The sequence below is a fragment of the Acipenser ruthenus genome, chromosome 18, assembly GCF_902713425.1.
Source record: "Acipenser ruthenus chromosome 18, fAciRut3.2 maternal haplotype, whole genome shotgun sequence".
Taxonomy (NCBI): Eukaryota; Metazoa; Chordata; class Actinopteri; order Acipenseriformes; family Acipenseridae; genus Acipenser; species Acipenser ruthenus.
In genome coordinates, this window is record NC_081206.1 from 12,665,898 (window position 1) to 12,692,500 (window position 26,603).

The 26,603-nt window shown below is 42.7% G+C and overlaps 1 protein-coding gene across 4 annotated transcripts in view; it reads right to left on the reverse strand.

Moving 5' to 3' along the window:
• LOC117419763 (alpha-actinin-1) overlaps positions 1-26,603 on the reverse strand; it is a 78,169-nt gene that overhangs the window by 19,865 nt on the left and 31,701 nt on the right. For all 4 annotated transcript variants that reach the window (XM_058991230.1, XM_058991232.1, XM_058991229.1 and 1 more), the window contains exons 2-8: positions 23,008-23,122; positions 20,495-20,614; positions 19,469-19,555; positions 16,194-16,281; positions 15,487-15,565; positions 13,337-13,418; positions 4,316-4,401 (exon numbers count right to left, since the gene is read on the reverse strand). In XM_058991230.1, the coding sequence (XP_058847213.1) occupies positions 4,316-4,401; positions 13,337-13,418; positions 15,487-15,565; positions 16,194-16,281; positions 19,469-19,555; positions 20,495-20,614; positions 23,008-23,122 (657 nt within the window). The remainder of the gene's footprint in view (positions 1-4,315; positions 4,402-13,336; positions 13,419-15,486; positions 15,566-16,193; positions 16,282-19,468; positions 19,556-20,494; positions 20,615-23,007; positions 23,123-26,603) is intronic.

The following is a 26,603-nucleotide window of genomic DNA, read 5'->3' on the forward strand; positions in this document are numbered from 1 at the left end:
TCCAATTGAGCATCTGTGGGATGAGATGGAACGAGCTATTCGGAGTAGAGATCCACTACCAGCCAACTTGACACAACTGTGGGAAGCATTAGAGTCAACATGGGCCAGCATCCCTGTGGAACGCTTTCAACACCTTGTAGAGTCCATGCCCCGACAAATTGAGGCTGTTCTGAGGGCAAAAGCGGGTGCAACTCAATATTAGGAAGGTGTTCCTAATGTTTTGTACACTCAGTATATGTATGTATAATTTATATATATATATATTATATGTATATGAATGCTGTGTAGGATACAAGCTGATTTGCTGGTGGGGTGGATATTCGCTTGTATTGTACAGCAACCAATACAATATTCAAAACACATGAGCAACACTGATCCCTGTTGCTCAGTCATGCCATTAGTCTATCTGACTCAGTGTAACACTGAACCCTGCTGCTCAGTCATGCCATTAGTCTATCTGACTCAGTGTAACACTGATCCCTGCTGCTCAGTCATGCCATTAGTCTATCTGACTCAGTGTAACACTGATCCCTGCTGCTCAGTCATGCCATTAGTCTACCTGACTCAGTGTAACAAACACACTATTCCTAACCCTAACCCTATCTCACGCCATTCCTAACCCGAACCCTCTCGCACACCATTTCACATTCAGGCAGAGATTAAATGAAATTGGCCTACATTTTCCCAATGGGCACATTTTTTTTTACCACAGTATTGTTTCGCTGTACATTTGCAGTTTTTCCCCCCTGGTTATGCTAAGCATTTACCAGGGGAACGCCTGACCCATATGCGTTGTAATCTCATGCATTCATACAGGGGGGATCTGTAAGCAACTCTGACATCTCAAACTCAGGTACAGAATGCGTGAAATATGTGGGAGGTCTTGACATTGCAAGTATCCCAGTAAATGTTGTTGAAGCCGACACCCTGGGATCCTTCAAGAAGCTGCTTGATGAGATTCTGGGATCAGTAAGCTACTAACAACCAAACAAGCAAGATGGACCGAATGGCCTCCTCTGGTTTATAAACTTTCTTATGTTCTTATCCCAGCAACTGCTGTTTAGCTGGAGACCAGCAAGAAATGGGAATTGGAAAGCATATTTACTGGTTTCTTACCAGCTCATTTATAGCAATGAAGATTTTATTTAGGAATGCAATATTATTTTATATATATATTATATATATATTATATATATATATATATATATATATATATATATATATATATTATATATATATATATAAAATGAAGTTGCTTACACTTACTGTGGAGATGTGTGTGTGTGTGTGTGTGTGTGTGTCTCTCGGTCTCTATGCTTGTGTGTCTGAGTTTCTCTCTGTGCCTGTGTGTCTCTGTGTGTACGCGTCCATCTCTCTGCATCTGTGCCTGGCTCTGTGTAGCCCTGAGGAAGGGGAACCTTACCTCCTGCGCACCTGAAAAGGCGTGGCAGTAACAAGAGGTCATGAGGGCCTTCTCATCAGCGCGCAGTGTGCTAATAATATCTGTGACCAGGAGGGGGAGGAAAATACATAGAGTAATAGTGAGGTCAGAAAGATAGTACAACAACAAGCATGGAGGAGGGAGCAGAGGGGATGAACCAGTCTCCAGTCTCCTGGTACAAGTGTCACTGGGGAAGGAGCAGAGGGGAGGGTGTCTTACCAACTAAGCGAATACCCACCTTGCACAGCATTAAAATAGAAATTGGCATTTAATCCACTCCATATTTTTAAAAACAATCTGAAGTTGCCACGATTTGTATCATTTATAAATGTAACTATGACATTTAAAAACACACGTGGACAACAACTAGTAAAATCGCCCAAACTAGTGATAAACTGTCCTTTACAGAGAATCAACGCTTACTAACTTTCACTATAACAACTCCATGCGGTTTGGGCAAAGAGGAACACTGTCAGCATTTCCTGATCCTGTATCCAATAAGAATTCAAGTGGGAGTATTTGAACTGCTTTGTTTTGCCATCTGAAAAACAGACAACACAGTGTGCTTCAGTCTAAACCAAAGCCTTTATCTTGGTTTAAAAATCACACTAGAATAGATTATTGTTACAATGTTCTCAGAGTAAGAGTTGAGGGGAGTGAAATGATTTTGGAAACAAAAAACAAACAAAAAAAAATAAATAAATCAGGGATGTGCTACACCATTAATTTTAGGATTGCTCAAACAATAACACAGAGAAGCACATTCAACGTTTTTAACTTCGTTTGACCTCATTATACATTTGTGTAGACATGTGATGTTAATAAGAGTCAATGCAAGCTCCCTGCTGGATTAATAGAGCTCAGGACATTTGAGAAACCGCTCCATTACTACTGTACTCAGTTGTACACTGGCAGACTGCAAATGCAACATCAAATCAAATGTAATTTATATAACGCCTTTCATACAAAGCACTGTACAATACAAAGCCAAATCACAATAATACATTATATAAGGATTCCAAGGCAGGTCACATACACAAAAATGCCAACCATTAGACCAAAAAGTCTAATGAAGAATATTTTGAAAACAGCAGTTAAAGCGATTGAAAAGAAGTGGTTTTAATTGTAAAAAACATAAACCTGCCTGTAAAGGTAAGCGGGGGCAGTGTGGGTTATTGGGAGAAAATAAAAATTTTACCCCCACAAAAAACACATTGGCAGAAATCCTGCATTTATTATTTTTAATTTAAAAAATGTATGTTGTAATTATTAAGCACATTCATATAACTGTCTACTTTATTCTCCCTTTTGTTCTATAATGGTACATACTGCTGAAGTCCACGTTGCGCTGGAAATAATCCCAAGAACAATTAAAGGTCTAATTAAGCTCATTATTACTTCATTAGACCTTTAATTGTTCTCAGCTCCTAAAAAGTTGCCGATTTCAAGTTACTTATAAAATTGTATCATTAAACTTGAAATCTCCAACTGTTTAAAAGCTGAAAACAATTTAAAAGGTCTAATTAAGATATGAATAGTTCAATTAAGGGTTCAATTAAGTAATTGAGAGCTCAGTTGGAATGAAAACCAGCAGCCACAGGGGGTCCCCACGACCAGGATTGGGAAACCCTGCATTAAAAGGATGACTGAGCCCTGGTGTGGGTCATGCATATACATTACGGAATGACTTAGCCCTGGTGTGGGTCATGCATGTACATTACGGAATGACTGAGCCCTGGTGTGGGTCATGCATGTACATTACGGAATGACTGAGCCCTGGTGTGGGTCATGCATGTACATTACGGAATGACTGAGCCCTGGTCTGGGTCATACATGCACATTACGGAATGACTGAGCCCTGGTCTGGGTCATACATACACATTATGGGATGACCGAGCCCTGGTCTAGGGAGCATTGCTTAGTCAGGGTCATGAGAACTGAAACCATCCTTCGGCCCCCAGCTTGGGATCCCCAGGTTCAGATCATTACAATATTTGATCTTGGTGAAATTAACAGCTCTTTTTCTCCTTTCCAAAAAAATAGAAGTTCATTAAAAAGATGATTAAACACTGGAATAAAACACTTTAAAAACATGCCCTGGATTATCCTTTTTTTGTGAAAAAAAATGTTGCACTATGGAATGGCTGAAACTGCTATACAATGGGAGTATTTCCTGCCACACAAACTGCAGTATTATTTCTCCCCCCAATATTGTAACAGCAGGTTTTTTTTTTTATTTCAGCTTTGCAATTAGACACCAAAAGATAAGGCATTCTCAGCACTTCAAATCTCGCTCTCTCTCTTTCCAAGCACAAAAATCTTTAATACAGCAACTTTGCTTTTTGCTTTATCAACAAAAGACTTGATTTAGAGTGAGCTAAACTACTTGCTACTGTATGCAACTTTCTGTCCAAACTCTTAGACTACTAAGGAAATGATTGCAGTTTCATGCTGAAAACATCATATTACATCCAAATTGTTTAAACCAAAACCAGCGTTTGCATGACATTACTTCTCTTCAAACCCAACAATCTCATACCTACAGAAGGAACAGGCCCTCCATGAATCCTTCACATCCTCACAGATACTGTACACATGAATATGCACTCCTGCCTAAAGCTTGGTTTGCTGGTTATGGGTGGATGGTGGGGGCAGGGCAGTGAAACTGGAGACTGCTTTTCCCAGTCTAGAGGAAGTAGAATTTTCCCATCATGCAGCTGGCAGAAAGGCCCACTCTGAGAGCCCTGTAGGGAAGGAATTCAGAGCTGGAGGGAGGAACGAGACCATTAGAAATCAAGAGAAAGGGAGAGACAGAGCAAGAATGAGAGAGATAGAGAAAGGGGCTGCTGGGAGAGAGCAGAGCATCTTGGATACCTTCTGGGCGCCGGAGAAGGCGTGATAGAAGCTGGAGACGTAGGTCATGATGGCCTTCTCGTCTGGGCGGACCGTGCCAACGATGTCTGTCAAGAGAAAGAGGCGGCAGGTTAAAAGGGGATGATAAGACCCCAATAAGGTACTGAGGAGGAAGTGCTGTAGTTTCAAATGACATGTTCATATTTATTTTTTGTTTAATGTTTGTTGTTTCTCCACCACTTTATATGGTGGTCTTTCACCAGAGTTTTGCCTTTCTATTATAAATGTCCTCCCTCCCAATTTAGAATCCACCATTACGCGCCCTCACTGCAGTAATTCCCCACAGCAGCTCAGAACTGCAGGTCAGTGGGTGTCCTCCGACCCCACACCAAGCCTATTGCCTCCCTACACCCACAAGCTTGTTAGTTGATGTTGGTGAGCTGCCGGCCCCTGAAGTACAAAGGCCAGCCCTGCAGGTGTCCGCTTAAGGTCACTCGGCATCTGGCCACTGTAGCAGGGTCAGGAGAAGCTGTCCCTGCCGGTTTTATGCGCCTCTAATCCACGGTAGCGCCACAGCCATTGCAGAACGCGCTCCCCTGGCTGTATGACTCCCCAGCTCTGCACACAGCTGTGCTGATACCAGATGACACTCCCCTGGCTGTACGACTCCCCGGCTCTGCACACAGCTGTGCTGTTACCAGGTGACGCTCCCCTGGCTGTACGACTCCCCGGCTCTGCACACAGCTGTGCTGTTACCAGGTGACGCTCCCCTGGCTGTACGACTCCCCGGCTCCGCCCACAGCTGTGCTGTTACCAGGTGACGCTCCCCTGACTGTATGACTCCCCAGCTCTGCACACAGCTGTGCTGTTACCAGGTGACGCTCCCCTGGCTGTATGACTCCCCGGCTCCGCACACAGCTGTGCTGTTACCAGGTGACGCTCCCCTGGCTGTATGACTCCCCGGCTCTGCACACAGCTGTGCCGTTACCAGGTGAGCAACTCGGGGCTGAGGAGCTGCTCTTCTGTTCTAAATTGCCGAAGTGTCTTTTTAGAAGAGCGAGCGTCAGGGTCACAGGGGATTGGTAGATAGCACCATTACTGCACATGAGAGCATTTCTCCATTTAAAAAGGGAGGGTTCATTGGGAAATTAATGAAGACTGCAGAACCAAAGCGCTGTTAGTTATTTTCAAAAACAAAAAATCATTCAAAATTACTATTTGAATATGCATAGCATTGTGTTTTACAACAAGTATAAATCAACAAGTATAATAAACCAACATAAAAACGCTTAGTATAACCAGATGAAAACCACAGGAAAGCTACAAAATGATGTGCAAATACCCTGTGGTAAGCTTGAGGTATAAGAAAAAGCAGATTGGGTGCTGGGGGTTCTCATTTAGATCTGGAATAGCTATGTGGTTGAAAACAGGAACACATTATTGCCAGTATGACAAACACTTCCTCTTAAAAACCAAAAACAATATCATTCCTGTCATACTGTGCAGTGCTGCAAATAAGATGCAGACTGGGTGATTATACACAGAAAAAACATGAACTGCATTCTGGGTGATTCTAATCTGAATTATGCATGCTATTTACATGTAAAGTGTAAAGAATACTCATTGCAATTTTGCTGCACAGCTTGAGTTTGCATGTTACCAAGCTTCTTGAACTTCGTTTATTCCGGCGTCTCAATGGTTGTTAAAATACTGCATGCGGTAGCTAGAGAACGGATCTGGGACTGCCAAAAACAAGGACCAATAAGTTTGGGTTTTCATTTATAAAAAAAAAAACCCTGTACAGTTGAATCCACTTGCAATGAGTGTTTGTGTTGGTGAATAAGCGACTGGATTCTTCAGCACTGTCTCCCTCAACACAGCCTACCTGTCAATCATTTTGTTTGTGGTCAATAAAGCAAATAAAAATATGTATTTTTATTGTTAGACCAAGTAAAATTGGATAGGAACATGTCGACCTGTTCCTATCCAATTTTAAATAACTTTAGCATAACAGAGGCAGAAGTGTTAAAGGGACTAGGAGCTCTTAAAATAAACAAATCACCTGGGCCAGATGAGATCCTCCCAATAGTACTCAAAGAAATGAAAGAAGTTATTTACAAACCGCTAACCAAGATCATGCAACAGTCTCTTGACACAGGGGTTGTACCGACAGACTGGAAAATAGCAAATGTAATACCGATCCACAAAAATCGAGACAAAATCGAACCAGGTAACTACAGACCAATAAGCCTGACTTCTATTACATGTAAACTTATGGAAACTATAATAAGATCCAAAATGGAAAATTACCTATATGGTAACAATATCCTGGGAGACAGCCAGCATGGTTTTAGGAAAGGGAGATCGTGTTTAACTAACCTACTTGACTTTTTTGAGGATGCAACATTGAAAACGGATAACTGCAAAGCATACAACATGGTTTATTTAGATTTCCAGAAAGCTTTTGACAAAGTCCCACATAAAAGATTAATTCTCAAACTGAATGCAGTAGGGATTCAAGGAAATGCATGCACATGGATTAGGGAGTGGTTAACAGGTAGAAAACAGAAAGTACTGATTAGAGGAGAAACCTCAAAATGGAGTGAGGTAACCAGTAGTGTACCACAGGGATCAGTATTAGGCCTTCTGCTACTCCTAATCTACATTAATGATTTAGATTCTGGTATAGTAAGTAAACTCATTAAATTTGCAGACGACACAAAAATAGGAGGAGTGGCAAACACCGTTGAAGCAGCAAAGGTCATTCAAAATGATCTAGACAGCATTCAGAATTGGGCAGACACATGGCAAATGAAATTTAATAGAGAAAAGTGTAAAGTATTGCATGCAGGCATTAAACATGTGCATTATAAATATCATATGGGAGATACTGAAATTGAAGAAGGGAATCTATGAAGAAGACCTAGGAGTTTATGTTGACTCAGAAATATAAAAAAGGCCAACAAAATGCTCGGATATATTGTGAGAAGTGTTGAATTTAAATCAAGGGAAGTAATGTCAAAACTCTACAATGCATTAGTAAGACCTCACCTAGAATATTGTGTTCAGTTCGGGTCACCTCGTTACAAAAAGGATATTGCTGCTCTAGAAAGAGTGCAAAGAAGAGCAACCAGAATTATCCCGGGTTTAAAAGGCAGGCTAAAAGAATTGAATCTATTCAGTCTTGAACAAAGAAGACTATGCGGCGATCTGATTCAAACATTCAAAATCCTAAAAGGTATAGACAATGTCAACCCAGGGGACTTCTTTGACCTGAAAAAAGAAACAAGGACCAGGGGTCATAAATGGAGATTAGATAAAGGGGGATTCAGAACAGAAAATAGGAGGCACTTTTTTACACAGAGAATTGAGGGTCTGGAACCAACTCCCCAGTAATGTTACTGCTACTAACAACCAAAACGAGCAAGATGGGCTGAATGGCCTCCTCTCGTTTGGCCAGCTAGGACTGATTCAACATGATGTAGATGTGCAAGGGGTTCAGATTGATCTGGAGCGATACGTCACCCTACCTCAATTTTGACCACTATAATGTATAATTTCTAGAAAATTTTGTAGCAAAAGTTTTGCTTTTGTGGATGAGTCCCTGTGGCAATGTGCCCCGCCCCTGTGTGTATTTGTGTGTTATATGTTGCGTGTGGTGTGTTAATGTTAGTGTATAGATATTGGTGCATGGGATATAAATGGGTCTGTGTAGCACGAGTGATTTAAAATATATAGTTGTATTTAGGCACAGGAATTGCACAATTACTTCACATGCAGATAAAGTATGTAATAATATGTGAGCACGGTATTGCACAAATCAGTTCACGTGCTGGGATTCAAATGAATAAGTAATTAGTAATTGAATCCTGGCACAACAGCATATATAGATGCATGTTTTACTCACTCTGGGGTTGTGTGTTCAGGGTGAAGGAACAGGAGGGGAGAGGGAGAAGCAGAAGGAGAAGGAGAAGAAATTGCTACGTCGTCCCTGTGTGTTAGTGTCTGTTCATTTTGGTTATCTGTCTGTTCATTTTGGCGTCAAGTGCCGTGTGCTGTTTTTGTTTCAATTTTTTATTTGCTTCATTTACAGTGAGTGCAGCAATTGCGTCTCAGTCTCAACCCCAGTACTGTCTCTGTGTGTGATTCTTTCTGGCCAAGCAAAAAGCTCACTGACCCTAATCATTTAAAAGAGGTTGCTATTGCTAAAGGTGCCTCAACTAGACATTAATGTTATTTTCCTTGTCAGGGTATGAATACTTTTGAATTAGCATTTTTGGAGTTTAGCAAAAAAAATTGCTGAAATAAATGATTGTAGACATCTATTTCTTGTAACTTTTTTTTCCTCACCACAAAAGTAAAACTTTTGCTACAAAAGATTTTTCCTAAAATTCTTTAAGAGATTTCTAAAAATTAAAATTTCCATGGGGTATGTCAACTTTTGACTACATCTGTATGTAGTAAAGTGCTGTTTTTGAGCTTGTGCATTAAATAAATATACAATGCTTGAGTAAATAAAGAACCAACGTTTAAGTTAAATAACTAAAGTGCACAGTTGAACCCAGAGGTCCCAGAATGCACTATGCTTCTTACGATTGTTTCCATTCTTTTGAACGTTTTCACCATGCTTTGTTTGTTGTATTACTAAACTGTGGTGCAAGTGTTTACCACTTCTGTTTTGCAAACAGGTGTCAAGGTAACTAAAATGATTAAATGAGCACAATAGAGAAGATATATTCAACGGATATTATTGGCATTAAATGTAATACTGTCACATTAAAATTGTTTTAATTCTAATTAAAACATACTTTGTGAAGCATCTCCATGTCACACACATAAAAAGCTGTCAGCATTCTGCAGTTTAATAGATTTTACAATGAACCCTACTGCACACCCCGTCAGCATGCTGCACCTACTGCACACCCCGTCAGCATGCTGCACCTACTGCACACCCCGTCAGCATGCTGCACCTACTGCACACCCCGTCAGCATGCTGCACCTACTGCACACCCCGTCAGCATGCTGCACCTACTGCACACCCCGTCAGCATGCTGCACCTACTGCTCACCCCGTCAGCATGCTGCACCTACTGCTCACCCCGTCAGCATGCTGCACCTACTGCACACCCCGTCAGCATGCTGCACCTACTGCACACCCCGTCAGCATGCTGCACCTACTGCTCACCCTTTCAGCATGCTGCACACACTGTCAGCATGCTGCACCTACTGCACACCCTGTCAGCATGCTGCACCTACTGCACACCCCGTCAGCATGCTGCACCTACTGCTCACCCTTTCAGCATGCTGCACACACTGTCAGCATGCTGCACCTACTGCACACCCTGTCAGCATGCTGCACCTACTGCACACCCTGTCAGCATGCTGCACCTACTGCACACCCTGTCAGCATGCTGCACCTACTGCACACCCTGTCAGCATGCTGCACCTACTGCACACCCTGTCAGCATGCTGCACCTACTGCACACCCCGTCAGCATGCTGCACCTACTGCACACCCCGTCAGCATGCTGCACCTACTGCACACCCCGTCAGCATGCTGCACCTACTGCACACCCCGTCAGCATGCTGCACCTACTGCACACCCCGTCAGCATGCTGCACCTACTGCACACCCCGTCAGCATGCTGCACCTACTGCACACCCCGTCAGCATGCTGCACCTACTGCACACCCTGTCTGCATGCTGCACCTACTGCTCACCCCGTCAGCATGCTGCACCTACTGCTCAACCCGTCAGCATGCTGCACCTACTGCACACCCCGTCAGCATGCTGCACACCCTGTCAGCATGCTACACCTACTGCTCACCCTGTCAGCATGCTGCACCTACTGCACACCGTCAGCATGCTGCACCTACTGCACACCCTGTCAGCATGCTGCACCTACTGCACACCCTGTCAGCATGCTGCACCTACTGCACACCCTGTCAGCATGCTGCACCTACTGCAGACCCTGTCAGCATGCTGCACCTACTGCACACCCTGTCAGCATGCTGCACCTACTGCACACCCCGTCAGCATGCTGCACCTACTGCACACCCCGTCAGCATGCTGCACCTACTGCACACCCCGTCAGCATGCTGCACCTACTGCTCACCCCGTCAGCATGCTGCACCTACTGCAGACCCTGTCAGCATGCTGCACCTACTGCAGACCCTGTCAGCATGCTGCACCTACTGCACACCCTGTCAGCATGCTGCACCTACTGCACACCCCGTCAGCATGCTGCACCTACTGCACACCCCGTCAGCATGCTGCACCTACTGCACACCCCGTCAGCATGCTGCACCTACTGCACACCCCGTCAGCATGCTGCACCTACTGCACACCCCGTCAGCATGCTGCACCTACTGCACACCCCGTCAGCATGCTGCACCTACTGCACACCCCGTCAGCATGCTGCACCTACTGCTCACCCCGTCAGCATGCTGCACCTACTGCACACCCCGTCAGCATGCTGCACCTACTGCACACCCCGTCAGCATGCTGCACCTACTGCACACCCTGTCAGCATGCTACACCTACTGCTCACCCTGTCTGCATGCTGCACCTACTGCTCACCCTGTCTGCATGCTGCACCTACTGCTCACCCTGTCTGCATGCGGCAGTTTAATACTTTACAATTTTATCTAAGCAATATTAAAACAAAACCAGCAATTATCCACAAATCGATACAGCCTGGGTGATAAAAAGTCCCGATAGAAAAGCGACTCGGCGAAACCTCCCTTTCAAGTCAGAAACCTGTGCATGCACAGTAAAAAGGCGAGATCGACTTGTTTCCCGGTCTACCAGTTTCCTGCGACACCGGTACGATGCTTCTTTTTGCATTGCTCGCAATGCACAAGTATAAAACTAGATGTCGCTGCCTCTTATCAAGCAGTTTAGAATGTTCAGGGTAGATGGATACACAGCAGCAACACCCCTTGGTAAACTGTGACTTCACTTTCAAATATTCCTCAAATATGGACCCCTCTCCCGTCACGCTCAGTGTTTTCGCTGTCGCTCGTCAATTATGAATGTTTTTTGAAAGTGACAAAAAAAAAATTAGTCCAGTAGTCACTAGTTATGACTGCTTCTGTTTGTATGTTAGTTTGTTTCATTTTTTAAAAATATGCATCATCTGTTTGTAGCTTAAACAGCTACAATGATGCTTTTAATTTTCTAGGGATTTTATTTTATTTTTGTATTAATTAATCTCAAATGGAAGAATTTGAAATGTTACTACAAGCGCTCTGCAGATCTCAGTGGTTTCTTTTTTATCTCTGTCTTGGGAAACACGCACAGCAGACAGTCAAATTATGAGGCAGACAGTTCGCACTTTCTAAAAAATGTCACTGGGAAAATTACTCTTAAGTGTGCCAGTGATCATGTTCAAGAACCTAAAAATATGCAGACTTGGAATTACAGGGGCAATGCAACCCAGCGCAGAAAAAAAAAAAAAAGAAATGCGTTGGACAAAAGAAATGAAACAGCAACGCTTGACATACTGGAAATCTCGATTCCCATGGTTTGTCTGATTCAGAAAATATTATTGCATCGCACGAAAGAAATACTGCATTTCCAAAAGGCTGTCGAGATTTTGTAAAAGAATTTAACAAAAGACGGCAGTGCAAAATGACGACTTAAGCAAGAGCTATAGAGCCGTGTACAGAGCCATCGTCAATACCTGCACATTGCCTTGCCAAGAAGAACAATCCGAATTCAGACTTTGAAACATTTAATTTAATTTGTGTATATAAAAGCAAAATCTCTTCTGTCTTCAAATGAATAGAATTGAATTAAGAGAATAAAAACAAACCAAGCTAACAACTATCTAGCCTAAATAGAATTTTTTTGTTGTTGCAACCTCCACTAACTTTGGCTTCTATTGCATTCATAGCGCTGATAAATGTTAGATATAGCTCGATATTACTATAGTGCGGAGCACGGGTCAAACCAATGTTTGTGTAAAGGTGCAGTGTATTTTTTAATTTCTTTCTTTTTTTTTATCAATGTCGGCCTTCTGGCGTCATCTGAATGCCACTTTAAGAACATAAGAAAGAAACACCAACGTCACCAAATCTTTCTTTAACACAAAAAAACCCCACCAAGTGCAACGCCTAATTGATAGCTCCCATCAGTCGACAATTCATGCCTTTTTTAGATAATAACAAACTGTTTCGTTCAAGTTAATGACACTAAAAGTATTTAGAACATAAAGTTTACAAAACGAGAGGAGGCCATTCGGCCCATCTTGCTTGTTTGGTTGTTAGTAGCTTATTGATCCCAGAATTTCATTAAGCAGCTTCTTGAAGGATCCCAGAGTGTCAGCTTCAACAACATTACTGGGGAGTTGGTGCCAGACCCTCACAATTCTCTGTGTAAAAAAGTGCCTCCTATTTTCTGTTCTGAATGCCCCTTTATCTAATCTCCATTTGTGACCCCTGGTCCTTGTTTCTTTTTTCAGGTCGAAAAAGTCCCCTGGGTCAACATTGTCAATACCTTTTAGAATTCTGAATGCTTGAATCAGATCACCGCGTAATCTTCTTTGTTCAAGACTGAATGGATTCAATTATTTTAGTCTGTCTGCATACGACATGCCTTTTAAACCCGGGATAATTCTGGTTGCTCTTCTTTGCACTCTTTCTAGAGCAGCAATATCCTTTTTGTAGCGAGGTGACCAGAACTGAACACAATATTCTAGATGAGGTCTTACTAATGCATTGTAAAGTTTTAACATTATTTTTCTTGATTTAATTTCACTACATATCCGAGCATCCTGTTGGCCTTTTTTTATAGCTTCCCCACATTGTCTAGATGAAGGCATTTGAGTCACTTATTTCATTTTAAACCGTTTGAATGCCAAGGCATAACAAAACACAGAATAACAGTGCATATACACAGAGCAAAAAAGTGGACGGGCAAAATACAGAGTCGTCGTCCGGCCCCACCCCCCGGACTGGAGTTTTGTACCAGTAGCGACGACTGAATTTCTCCAGTGACTAAAGTTTATTGTAAAGGCAGGGAAAACCCTGGTCACACTCTTACCCTCAGCATCCAACATCTTAGGAATGTCCAGGTACTTCTCAGCAACATCGAAGGCTGTGTTCAGGTTGGTCATGGGGTCATCCTGGAGAGATCCGGGGGGGGGGGGGGGGGGGGGGGGTCAGAGGTCACTGAATCAGCACAAATATCCAGCAGAGATCACAGCGACATTGCCAAGGCCTGTGCTCAACTACGTTATCTTTTGTTTCATTTAAGATTTTCTTGAAATTTGAAAAGCAACTAGGTACGGGTGTGGAATATCACAGTTATCTTTACCAATGCATTGATTCAATAGTCTTGTTCCACTGCAGGGGTTCAATAGCATTTCTCAGTTTCATTCAATACATTCTGTTGACTTTAAAAAAGTCTGAATTTCAAAACGCCCCTGTGGTCTCAAAACATGTCTTCCCTCTACATACAGAGTGTTACAGTGGATGCAAGCAACAGCAATAGTTCCAAGTAATATTTCTTACATCCACTGGAGGCAGAGTGTTGCAGGGGGACAGGTTAATAGTTAAGCTCTGGCTTACCAGCAGACCTTAGAGAGAAGACATGTTTGCAAGTTATATCTCCAGGGTTTTAATATGTGCTTTTAAGGCCATGCTTTAGCACACTATATTGAACAACCGCTACTCTTCTGATACAGAACAGTTGGTCTGATGCTTTTTCAGTGGTCAGTTCTGTTTAACTGTTTACAGCTAGCTTACTGGTTTATTTTTTGTTCATGGTTAGTTCATGAATCACAATCTATTCTTGTGAACTATTCAATTCTGTTATCATTAAAACTACTGTTGAACAAATGAAAACCTACGCCACTGCTATGATTGACTAGGGGATGTTACAAGCTAGAATCAGTTAATAAACTAAAAAGTGCCCATAAAATACAGTTCTACAGGTTCTCAGAAAGAAAAAAGTTACACCAACTAAAAAAAAAAAAAAAAACACTGAAAACTGAGAATTAATAAGATCAGCAGTTAAGTCAGGTATCAAGGACAGGCCCTGCTAGAGGGGTCAGGTATCAAGGACAGGCCCAGCTAGAGGGGTCAGGGTCAGGTATGAAGGACAGGCCCAGCTAGAGGGGTCAGGGTCAGGTATGAAGGACAGGCCCAGCTAGAGGGGTCAGGGTTAGGTATCAAGGACAGGCCCTGCTAGAGGGGTCAGGTATCAAAGAACAGGCCCAGCTGGAGGGGTCAGGTATCAAGGACAGGCCCTGCTAGAGGGGTCAGGGTCATGTATCAAGGACAGGCCCAGCTAGAGGGGTCAGGTATCAAGGACAGGGCCAGCTAGAGGGGTCAGGGTCAGGTATCAAGGACAGGCCCTGTTAGAGGGGTCAGGTATCAAAGAACAGGCCCAGCTGGAGGGGTCAGGGTCAGGTATCAAGGACAGGCCCAGCTAGAGGGGTCAGGGTCAGGTATCAAGGACAGGCCCTGTTAGAGGGGTCAGGGTCATGTATCAAGGACAGGCCCAGCTAGAGGGGTCAGGTTTAGGTATCAAGGACAGGCCCAGCTAGAGGGGTCAGGGTCAGGACACCTCTATGAAAGATGCTGCTTTTCCCTGTGGATTCAGATCAGCACTCAAACCTGTTATTAAACTGTAGTGTTGAGGGAGGGAGGGAGGGAGGAACAGTCGGCATGCAACGGCCTGTGACAGCATTTGCACTCAGAGGGAAAGAAACTCTGAGCTGGGACGGATTCATATTAGGACAGGAATGAAATGAAATATAAACAAGTGTACATTGCCCCGTCAGTGATGTAAATCTAAAATTCAAGCTCTCAGTGTGACGAGATCTCCAGCACCCCCCCAGTATGTACATGGATGACTGACATGCTTGGCAGCCAGTGACATGCTTTGAAGCCGAAGACAGCTGAGGAGAAGTTATCTAGGAAGTGAAACAGTCTACCTGAAAGTAAGGCATGTAAAACAGAGCGCTTTCTGCCTCCCCACCGGATTATTTTTTCTTTAATGAAAATATAGGGCTGTGTCTTTCAAAACTGCATGCAAGATATTTGGAGTGAGGCATGGAATTATTGAATCAGCAAGCACCAGTTTAAGAAGCGTTGACCAGTATCCTATCCACCTCTATATGGGCAGGTGAACAGAAGACAGACACGAGATTCAGGTAAAGCTCTCCAGGTCTGGGTCCTGGCCCTTACCTTGCGCAGTTTGCCGTAGTCTATGAGCTCTGGGCGGTGTCTGTGAATGAGAGCGCAGAATCCCAGGCCATCCTTCCAGCTGGGGGGGGGGGGGGGGGGAGGGAAGAGAGAGAGAGAGAGAGAGAGAGAGAGAGAGAGAGAGAGAGAGAATTGAAAAACTTGAGGACAGCAAGGATTCTGTTTACTGCAAATACAAATCAAGTCCCTGAGACTGGGAAGATGAACATCAAATCAATTCACAGAAAGATGCACCTCACTCTCACCCAGCAGTATCACCACAGCAACTCCTAGTGTATGAGGCATCTTTTACTTCCCTAGAAACCCAGATCAATATTTTTCAACTTTACCCAAAACTAACCCTACTTGGCATAAGAGTTTTCATTAAATCAATGGTTATCCCTAGACAGATTTAGTTGGACCTAAATTTCTTCCCAAACATTTTAATTTTTCACTTTTAGGTTTAATTTTGTAGGAAGCCATGGATGTGTTACCCCACAGTAGGCTCTTCGAGTTTGTGGGAATGTCTTCCATAAAGAGATAAGAAAATGCCCCCTTGAGTGTGCTATACCACACACTTGCATTAACAGGCTGACACTCACCCACCCCCCAGACAAACACACACACACACACACACCCGTGCACCCCCACCCCCCCCCCACCCCCACCAACACACACGCAGACAGACAGACACACAGTCACACTTTTACCTTATATGGAAGTTCTGTATGTTGACATTCTTGTAGGGCGCTGTCTTTCGCTGGCACCACAGCAGCAGGCCTTCTTTGGCTGAGGTCTCTGGGTGGAGGGGGAAAGAGGACTGGGTGAGACCAAATTAACAGTAACAAACCACAGCTAGATCAATTAACAGTAATGCACAAAGGTTCACGGTTTACACAGATCTGGAAAAAAAAACAGCTTTTGTTCCCACTGTGATGGTGGAAAATGTTACACTCCCCCTCCCAAACATGCTCTCTATTCTCATCAAGTCCACGTCTTTACAAAACGTATTCCAGTCTCTATTTAGCCGATAGCTAATCGGATCTGTACAGATATGTGATCTCTCATTCAGAACCACAAGATATAACCCACGATTCTATGTATATCAACATCAATGTGGATCTGCGACTGTCTTGCGTGTGGGGGTGCTACGTGCGTACAGTCAGCCAGAAGAAAAGCCAGCTACAGTTATATCTGTTACACAAAACAGTGAACAAGCACACATACAGACAGAGATTTGGTCACAATGTCAGATACCTCAAAAATGTCTAAATTCAATCCAGTATAGTACTTAGTGCAGTACTGGTGGACTGTTCCACTCCAGGGCTATTTGGTGAAATTTAAAAAGGTTAAATAGATATGGTGTAGCACAGTGTGTGTACAGCATCATGAATTCAGGAGGGCGACTTTCACTATGGACAGAACACAGTAATGAACTGGAGATATCCACTGGCAGACAGGTTCTTAATCTGTCACTCTTGTTTTGGTGATATCTCCTATACTGGCATGTGAATTTCTGAATTTCAAAACGGGAGGCTTGTAGTCAATTCAATAAAAGGACCAAAACAGCATTAATTGTTTTTCAGAAATAAGCCTTTGTAAAAAGGGTAGTGAAGGTGAAGTTAGCCACTATAATTAAACAATAATTGATAATAACAAAAAGAGTCTATTATATGAATGAATTTAACGGTAGGTCATAAAAAGTGTTATTAAAACAATGTGATGTATGTCTGTAGGTTAATAAAGATTCAGACAACATTTATGTTTAAAACAGTTTTCTAGATTTTACAATTTTATGGTTAACCAATTAAACAACAACAGCACTATAAAAAGAGTGTTCAATGATTAACGTTCAGATAGAAAATGCCAGTAGACTGCAGCAGGAACTAGAGTCCTGGAAATATTTAGCATTTCTTGTTCAATATTGAGAACAGGTTCATAACTGAGTAAAAAAAAAAAAACACACATAATGGAATAATAATAATAATAATAATAATAATAATAATAATAATAATAATAATAATAATAATAATAATAAATAATAATTATTATTATTAAAAATGCATTACACTTTTAACCTTGTTAACTGAAAAGAAAAAAAAAGAAAAGGAGAAATGGTCTAGTCTGTGAGACTGTGACAGAGATCGAATGGTGCTTGGTGTTAGATCTCCTTCTCGACCTGTGAGGGCACTGTGTAACGGGAACAGAGTACCCTTAAATAAATGGCACGACAATTTATTTCGTAGGGTAGGTGGAAGTTGGTCATTTAGGAAAGGGGTGCAGCTACGGTATCCAAACTCAGTGACCCAGACGGTAAACGGTGTGGCATCTGAGGATTGGAGGAGCGGATGCGCTTGTTAAACTAGGGATCATGAGCGAGGATATAAATAGGTGTCATAGCTGACGTGATCTGTTCCTTGGTAAATGGTTAGAGCTAAAAACCTACAAGGAGTCTGTGTGCTGTTTCGTGAACCGTGAGTTTTATCTTGTGTTTGTTAGTGTTTTGTTAACTGTCGTCTGTTTTTAAGAGACTACAAGTTGCACGATCCGGAGCTGTAGCGAAAGCCAGCATAAACCCGGACATCACTTTCACCCCTGCATTTCACGGAGAACTGTGTTACACCACTTGCATGTATTCACTATCACAGAGAACTGTGTTTGTGTTTTGTGTTTAGTGTTGGTGTGTAAAACTGGACTTTTTGGTTACGGGTCAAACCCGGGGAATTACAAATACCGAGTGATACACACCGCTGTATCACTCCATCATTATTATTTACAGGTGTTTGCCATAAGGCTCTGGACATTGTTAATTACATCAATAAAACACCCTTGCACCTGGAAATCATTGTCTGTCTTTTATATTCGCTCTACACTGCACTCACCTGTATTCACTCACCACTTTGCCACAGAGACCTACATTTCAACCTAAATCTGTATGTTTTAATAGAAACACTCTTTAGAGCACCTAGTACTGTGCCTCCACAACTGCAGCACATCCACATGTATGCATCAGAGCGCGACTGCATCATACAGCTTACAACCTCAACAAGAACACATCACCCTATTTACAAAATGTCTTTTCAAGGACCTTCACTTAAAAAATGTCTTTCTGCAACTAAAAGCTGTCTCAGTCCATTACAGTGATTACTTGGAATGAAGCTGCTTCCCGATTGACCTCAGGCAGCTTTATACTGGGCTCTGCAGTCCTGACAGCAGGTATGGGTCTGTGTTCCCTACAGAAGAACTGCCATCCCCATCCAGCACAGTCTCTGCCCAATTTCAAAAGAGCTAGCAGCCTATGAATGAGCACTTGAGAAATATTTTACAAAAGAAACAAACAGAGCACGTGCCGGGCCCATCTGAAATCACAGCCCATCTGAAAACAGAGCGCGTGCCGGGCCCATCTGAAAACAGAGCGCGTGCCTGGCCCATCTGAAAACACAGCCCATCTGAAAACAGAGCGCGTGCCTGGCCCATCTGAAAACACAGCCCATCTGAAAACAGAGCGCGTGCCGGGCCCATCTGAAAACAGAGCATGTGCCGGGCCCATCTGAAATCACAGCCCATCTGAAAACAGAGCGTGTGCCGGGCCCATCTGAAAACAGAGCGCGTGCCTGGCCCATCTGAAAACACAGCCCATCTGAAAACAGAGCGCGTGCCGGGCCCATCTGAAAACAGAGCGCGTGCCGGGCCCATCTGAAAACAGAGCGCGTGCCGGGCCCATCTAAATGCTTTCCTGTTGTTCTGAATACCGGTCCGGCGCCCCACTCTATCACTGACTGTCATCAGCTCAGCTGGGCCCAAACCACTCATAAACTGAAAGGGGCCAAACCTATGGTACAATGAACAGGTGAATGATTTATTACGGCATTTAGTAAGTGCCTGGAAAACTAACAAGCCCCAGATGGCGCCCCCTTGATTGTGCAGTAAATTAGGTTATGTTCAGAAGCATAGATATTGGAAAGCTGGGGAGAATCAGACCTACCCTCGACGGAGATGTCCTGAATAGCAAAGCGGAGGATGATGGTCCAGATCATTCCCAGGGTCATCTTCGCGTTGCCATCCACGATCTCTGTGGACACACAGGCAGGCATTCAGAAAGGGGAGCCCCGTTTCTTCGATTGTATTGATCACATTCTCACACTGATTTGCACATTGACAATTCTATCAAAGTGGCTTACAATGCATCAAGATACAAACTGAGGAAACACGCTGGGAAAAAAGGAATGCAACATCCTAATAAGAAAGAGAACATTTTCAGGTAACTTAGTAAAATCCAATGTGGTTTTTATTTGTATTTGTGTTTACAGTGTAAATGTTTCACCCGCTCGGTTCTGCATGGATTCATCTGCTCCATCCAAACTCACTTTGCTTAAAGAGATGCATTCAGCCCCATTCCCGTTTGTGCTCTGTCAGAGCCATGCCTGCTTTCACTGCCTCTGCAGAGCTGCAGCACAGAGAGGACAATTCAGCACAACCGGCTGTTAGAGGACAACTGAGAACTGGGTTGGGAAAAGAGCGATATCTCAGATGGGATTTGTCTATCATATAGCTGATTATACAATAACTGTATCAGCTGTATACAATAACCGACTGGGGCAAGAGATGAATCAACCCCGACCGACCCCCCCCCCCCCCCCCGCCCCCGCCCCCGCCCCCGCCCCCGCCACTCTCACACACCTTAACAAACGAACACATCTCCCCCTCCACTCTCACACACAGACTCACACACAGCATGGGCCTCACTAACACCCACACACAAGCATAGACACAGCCATCATAGTGCCTGCTTGGTCCCTTCTAAAGTAAACTAAGACCTGAGGGTAGTAGACAGCAGTTCACACAGAGTGGTGAGGGGATGGAATGGGCTATCTAGTCATGTTGCTGATGTAGAATCACGTGCATCATTGAAGACCTCATCACCTCCATGTGTTTAGATGAATGTAGCCACTGCTGTGTGCTGAACCCCCTGTGGTTGGTACAAGGATTACACAGGAAGTTTATTTCTCACCTTCAGCCCCGATGGACACCAGCCTCACCCCTTTACTGGCGATGTAGTCCAGGGCCTTGTTCACATTGGAGATCTTGTGAACCCGCATCTTCCCTCGCTCTGGCTTGGCCAGGCGCTCGCCTGGAGAGAGAGAGAGTGATTACTAAATATTACAAATGGCGAGAAAAAATAGAAGGTATAATCAATAGACACTGGCATATTTTACAATCTGATCTTACAATATCAAAAGAGAGAGAGAGAGAGAGAGAGAGAGAGAGAGTGAGTGAGATTAGTATTAACTAAAAATTATTTTGCTTTTCAATCAGATTTTTATCTTCAAACTAAATGTACTGCTATGGGTGCTCCGTTAGCCCCTAATTATGCAAATCTATATGTTGGATATTTGGAAGAATGATTAAATTTGAATCCCCAGTTTAACCATTTCTTAAAACATATAGGGACTTGGAAAAAATACACTGATTATGTTTTTGTTTTATGGAAAGGTAATGTTCAAGAGCTTGAACAATTTCACCACTTCCTGAATTCTTGTAATGAACATCTCAAATTTACATCTCAATTTGATCATAAATGTATTAACTTTCTGGATTTGTGGATTGCCAAAGATTGCTTGTACACTAATCTTTATCGTAAACCTACTGATCGTAACACACTGTTAAGGGCAGACAGTTGCCATTCCTTACCTTTAAAGAATAGTTTACCATACAGTCAATTTTGTAGGATCAAACACAATTCCAAAACGGTCTGACTTTGAAAAAAACATGTCTGATATGAGGGCCAGATTTGAAAATAGAGGATATAAAACCAAGTGCCTCAATGCTGCTGTGTCTAAAATGTCTTTAAAATCCTGGAGATGATATTCCACGTTAAACACTAACTCAAATCCAGTCACGTTGATTACTAAATATTACAAATGGCGAGAAAAAATAGAAGGTATAATCAATAGACACTGGCATATTTTACAATCTGATCTTACAATATCAAAATCATTTTTAGACCCTCCCCGTCTAACTTTTAGACAAGGGCGTAATTTAAGAGATACCCTAATTAAGGCACATTTACCCCCTGCATCAAAACAGACCCTTCTGCCCCCCCTATCAGATGGGAATTACACATGTGGCTCCTGTGCTCAACATTTAAGTCACACTTCTTTGCACATCCACTTACTGGTAAAGCCATTCCTATAAAAGGAGTAATAGCATGTAAAACGGCTGTGTAATCTCAATGATATCTTGTTCATGCGGTAAAGCATACATTGTCAAAACTATGCGTTCTCTTAAATCCAGAACAACTGAACATCGTAGTACTATTAGATGTCAAAATACAGTGTATCCTGTAGCTGCTTACTTTACTAAGGCGCAACATCCTAGCTCCTCTCTTCATTACTTAGGAATTGAAAAGGTTAAATATGAAGTGATAATTTACTTTTACAAAGAGAATTGTTTTGGATTGATTTTTTGAGAACATTAACCCCCCCCCCCCCCCCTTGGTATGAATGTGGAATTTGATTTGAAGTGCTTCTTGTGAAAACTATATAAAACATCTGTTACTCGATTTTAAATTGTTTACTTTATACTCAGATAGAACAATTGAACTATGTATCTTAAATCAGGAGACATTAATTGGCAATTGACTTAATCTAAAAAAAATGTTTCATATGATTATATAGATTAGCATTTTTTGTTCGAGTAATGTGCCTCCTAAACAATTGTATATTTCTTTATAATATTTCTATATTGTCTATACTTTTGTACAACAACTATATGGTAATTGATAAGCGCTTCTTGTGAAAATTGTATACATTACTTTATTTCTCAATTTAAAATTGGTTTTGTCAAACGTGAATGCAATGACTTCTCTCCACCTGTGATTTTTTACTTGAACCCTTTAAATAGATCTGTTTTGTACACACTTTTACCCTGATGAAGACACTCGGTTGGCGAAATGTCGGCTTTTCTTTTTGCTTTTAATCAATTATTTTTGGATTGCAAATCGAGTGTGCGGTTATCATCTTTTCTGTTTGAAATGACTTGTTTTCGTTAACCTGCACCTCACCTATATGACTGGTGTACCTCCTTTTTTGTTATCAGTGACTTAAACCTGCTCAACAAAACCTCTGCATGTCTCTACTGACCCATTTACCTGCCCTCTCCATTGCCTGACGTGAAGCTTCCTCTGCATGGTCTCTACTGACCCATTTACCTGCCCTCTCCATTGCCTGACGAGAATCTTCCTCTGCATGTCTCTACTAACCCATTTACCTGCCCTCTCCATTGCCTGACGTGAAGCTTCCGCTGCATGTCTCTACTTACCCATTTACCTGCCCTCTCCATTGCCTGACGAGAAACTTCTACTTGGAGTTTATTTTTCAAAGCACTGGAACGTCTCAATGTAGAGCTTTTGTAACAGCGACCGGCAAACGTTACAGTTGCATAGAGACTGCAGACCACTATCATTATTAAACTCCAGCCATGGGTAAATCTTGGACAGACAGACAGACGAGGGGGCGGAGGTACCTGATATGACCTCCAGCAGCAACATGAGTTTGAGGCCATCCCTGAAGTCCTCCTCAATGTTCTCGATCTGAGTCCCAGCTTTCCTCAGGTGAGAGTTACACCAGGCTGTAAACGTCTGCAACACAAGCACACCACGATCAGACAGGCTGCAACACAAGCACACCACGATCAGACAGGCTGCAACACAAGCACACATCCACCACTGAGACAGGCTTCAACACAAGCACACATCCACCACTGAGACAGGCTTCAACACAAGCACACATCCACCACTGAGACAGGCTTCAACACAAGCACACATCCACCACTGAGACAGGCTTCAACACAAGCACACATCCACCACTAAATCAGACAGGCTGCTCTGGCACGCACAACGCAGGAATCTGCATAGTATGGCTTTACATGGTCTGTCTCTCAGACAACAAGAGAAGCATTGCCAATAACAAGTCATTTCAAATATACTGTAAATACACAATTACAGTATAATGAAAAAGGGTTATCATGACCTACACCCCCACTATGCATGTAAAACCATCCCTAGATTCTGATTCTCTAATGCTCGGTTTTCACAAGCCACTTTCTTTTTCTTATGTAAGCAAAGTAGTCTCAGGTCCAGCCGTCCTAACAGTAGGGCTGCAACGAAGAGTACATTTTGACCTTCGAAGGTTCAGAACACCCCCCTGCCCCCAGATGGTGCCACCACTAACAAACAAAAATATCTTGGCTGATCTAGCCTGTGATAAATATATCTACGTCAGACAACTAGACCTGAAGAGCAGCTACTGAACTCAGCAGAAAACACCCAACACAGAAAGGGGAAAAAAAATAAATAAATAAAAAAAGATTAAGGACAGTAATTGCAGTGGAAGCACTCACAAGGAGTGCAAGGGAGCAGTAACATAGAAAAAATGAACAGCTGCTGACCTCTAAAAAAAAGGGCGACTGTCAAATAAAAACAGGGCGACTATCTGAGCCACGCCAAGATTGATCCTTCTAATAACGTCTGCTAAGAAAAATAAATAATAATAAAACAGGGAGACTGTAAGCCACGGCGAGTTTGATCACACCATTTCTGAATGTTTAACTTTTTTCATGAGCTGGTCTTTGGACTGTTCATTGTGAATTTGGCACAATCTTGAAGCGTGGGAAGTGGAAACAGTTCCCATATCTGTACGTGTCGAAGCCCCAGCAGCTTGTACTGAAGTGTGTGCTTGACAAGCTTCATCACACTGGTCTAATGCGCTGCTCTGGCTACACTGAAAAAAGTGAAAAAGTGTCACATTCTATATCTCCATGGCCAGGAATGGAAATCCCCCGCAAGGCAGTTAAAGCTATTTTTGGCTGCGTATTTATTTAAATATGCTTTTTTTCCTGGAACTGTCAGCATCCCTTCTCCCCCATCCCCTCTTTTCCGACTCTCTGTGCCAGACCACAGACACACAGCTATGTGGGCAGGGGCCAATCAAAATCAGCCCCCCCCTTTTTATATTATATATATATATATATATATATATATATATATATATATATATATATATATACACACACACACACACAGACGTGCTCAAATTTGTTGGTACCCTTACAGCTCATTGAAATAATGCTTCATTCCTCCTGAAAAGTGATGAAATTAAAAGCTATTTTATCATGTATACTTGCATGCCTTTGGTATGTCATAGAATAAAGCAAAGAAGCTGTGAAAAGAGATGAATTATTGCTTATTCTACAAAGATATTCCAAAATGGCCTGGACACATTTGTTGGTAACTAATTAGTTTCTTTAATTAGTATCACACATGTCTCCAATCTTGTAATCAGTCATTCAGCCTATTTAAATGGAGAAAAGTAGTCACTGTGCTGTTTGGTATCATTGTATGCACCACACTGAACATGGCCCAGAGAAAGCAAAAGGAGAGAGTTGTCTGAGGAGATCAGAAAGAAAATAATAGACAAGCATGGTAAAGGTAAAGGCTACAAGACCATCTCCAAGCAGCTTGATGTTCCTGTGACAACAGTTGCAAATATTATTAAGAAGTTTAAGGTCCATGGAACTGTAGCCAACCTCCCTGGGCGCCGCTGCAAGAGGATTATCGACCCCAGATTGAACAGAAGGATAGTGCGAATGGTAGAAAAAGAACCAAGGATAACTGCCAAAGACATACAAGCTGAACTCCAAGGTGAAGGTACATCAGTTTCTGATCACACCATAATCAGTTATTTGTGCCCAATTATTTTACCCCCAATTTGTAATGTCCAATTAAGTTTTCCCCTCGCCACAGCAATTCCCCACACAGCTCAGGAGAACTGAAGGTTCAGTGGGCGTCCTCAGATCCCATGATCGATCCAGCTTTCTCTTTTACACCCAGGAACTCGAGAGCGGATGTCAGTGAGCTACCGACCTCTGGAGGACAAAGGCCAGACTGCAGGTGTCTGCCTTTGAACTCACTGGGCACATTGCAAGCAGGGTTCGCTGTAGCATGATGAGGAGAAACAAACGGTTTTGCCTTCCGAACCCACACAGCCAGGATGCGAACCTGCACTGTAGGACTCGCCCTGCACACTATGCGTATGCGATTTTACCAGATCAGCCCTTAGTTTCAGACCCATAAGGGCTCACACAGTAATGGGGGCTTAGACCAGCACCGACTGATATTTCAACTATTTTCTTGTTTAGGAAGCATGAACAGGTTTTATAGAGCCAAGACTATTATATTTGCAGGCTACAAACTGCTACCCCTACCTTGACCAGCAGCGGGCTGTGAGAACACCTTAAAAAGATAGAACTTCTGGTTTTCAATTTTTAGTTTTTGTTCTTCATTACATCCTTATTTTTAAAGCAGGAGATCAGCAAGGTTCATAGTAATATCTACTAAACACACTTACAAGTTCCTCACAAGGGCTTTTGCATCAATGTCTGACTTGAGGTAAGAGACAGTGAGACTAATTCGATTTTGAGCCTCACCTTCAACCCCTGTGCATTGTGATGCACTGGCCAAGTTACTGCTAACATACAATGAGGCCCATAATACAACCAGTCTCACTCTTACCTTTAGTCTCCCTTAATGTTGCAAAAACTAGAAGAATCTTGTCATGGTCTTTAGTAAAGAAAATTGCTATGAACCACATAGCAATTTTCTGAAACAAAAGAATACGAAACTAAAGACCATGGTGCAGAAGGCGGGAGAATGGCGCAGGGAGGCGGGAGAATGTTTTTTATTTATTCTACCTTTAACTTCCGATTGAACTGAAATTGGCTCCAATGAAACAGACCTGCAAGACCTGCCATGAGTACAGCTCTCTGGGGTTTCGGAGCTTGGCACATGAAGCTGCAGTTCAGTCGTAACTTGAAGGCACCTCCGAATCATGAGCAGAACAAAGTGAAATGTTCTGCAAGCAGCCGGAGCCAGCACCACGTGCATCTTACACAGTAAACTTTTATAAGGACAACACAGGAAAAACCTGGAATTATGTGGCATTTCTTCATTTTGATCACAAAAAAGTTCCTCAAATCCATAACCTATAGGGCCTTAAAGCTTGTACACTCCCTCGAGAATTCACTCATTTGGTTAGTTCACTGTTAGGCAGGCATGTTGACAG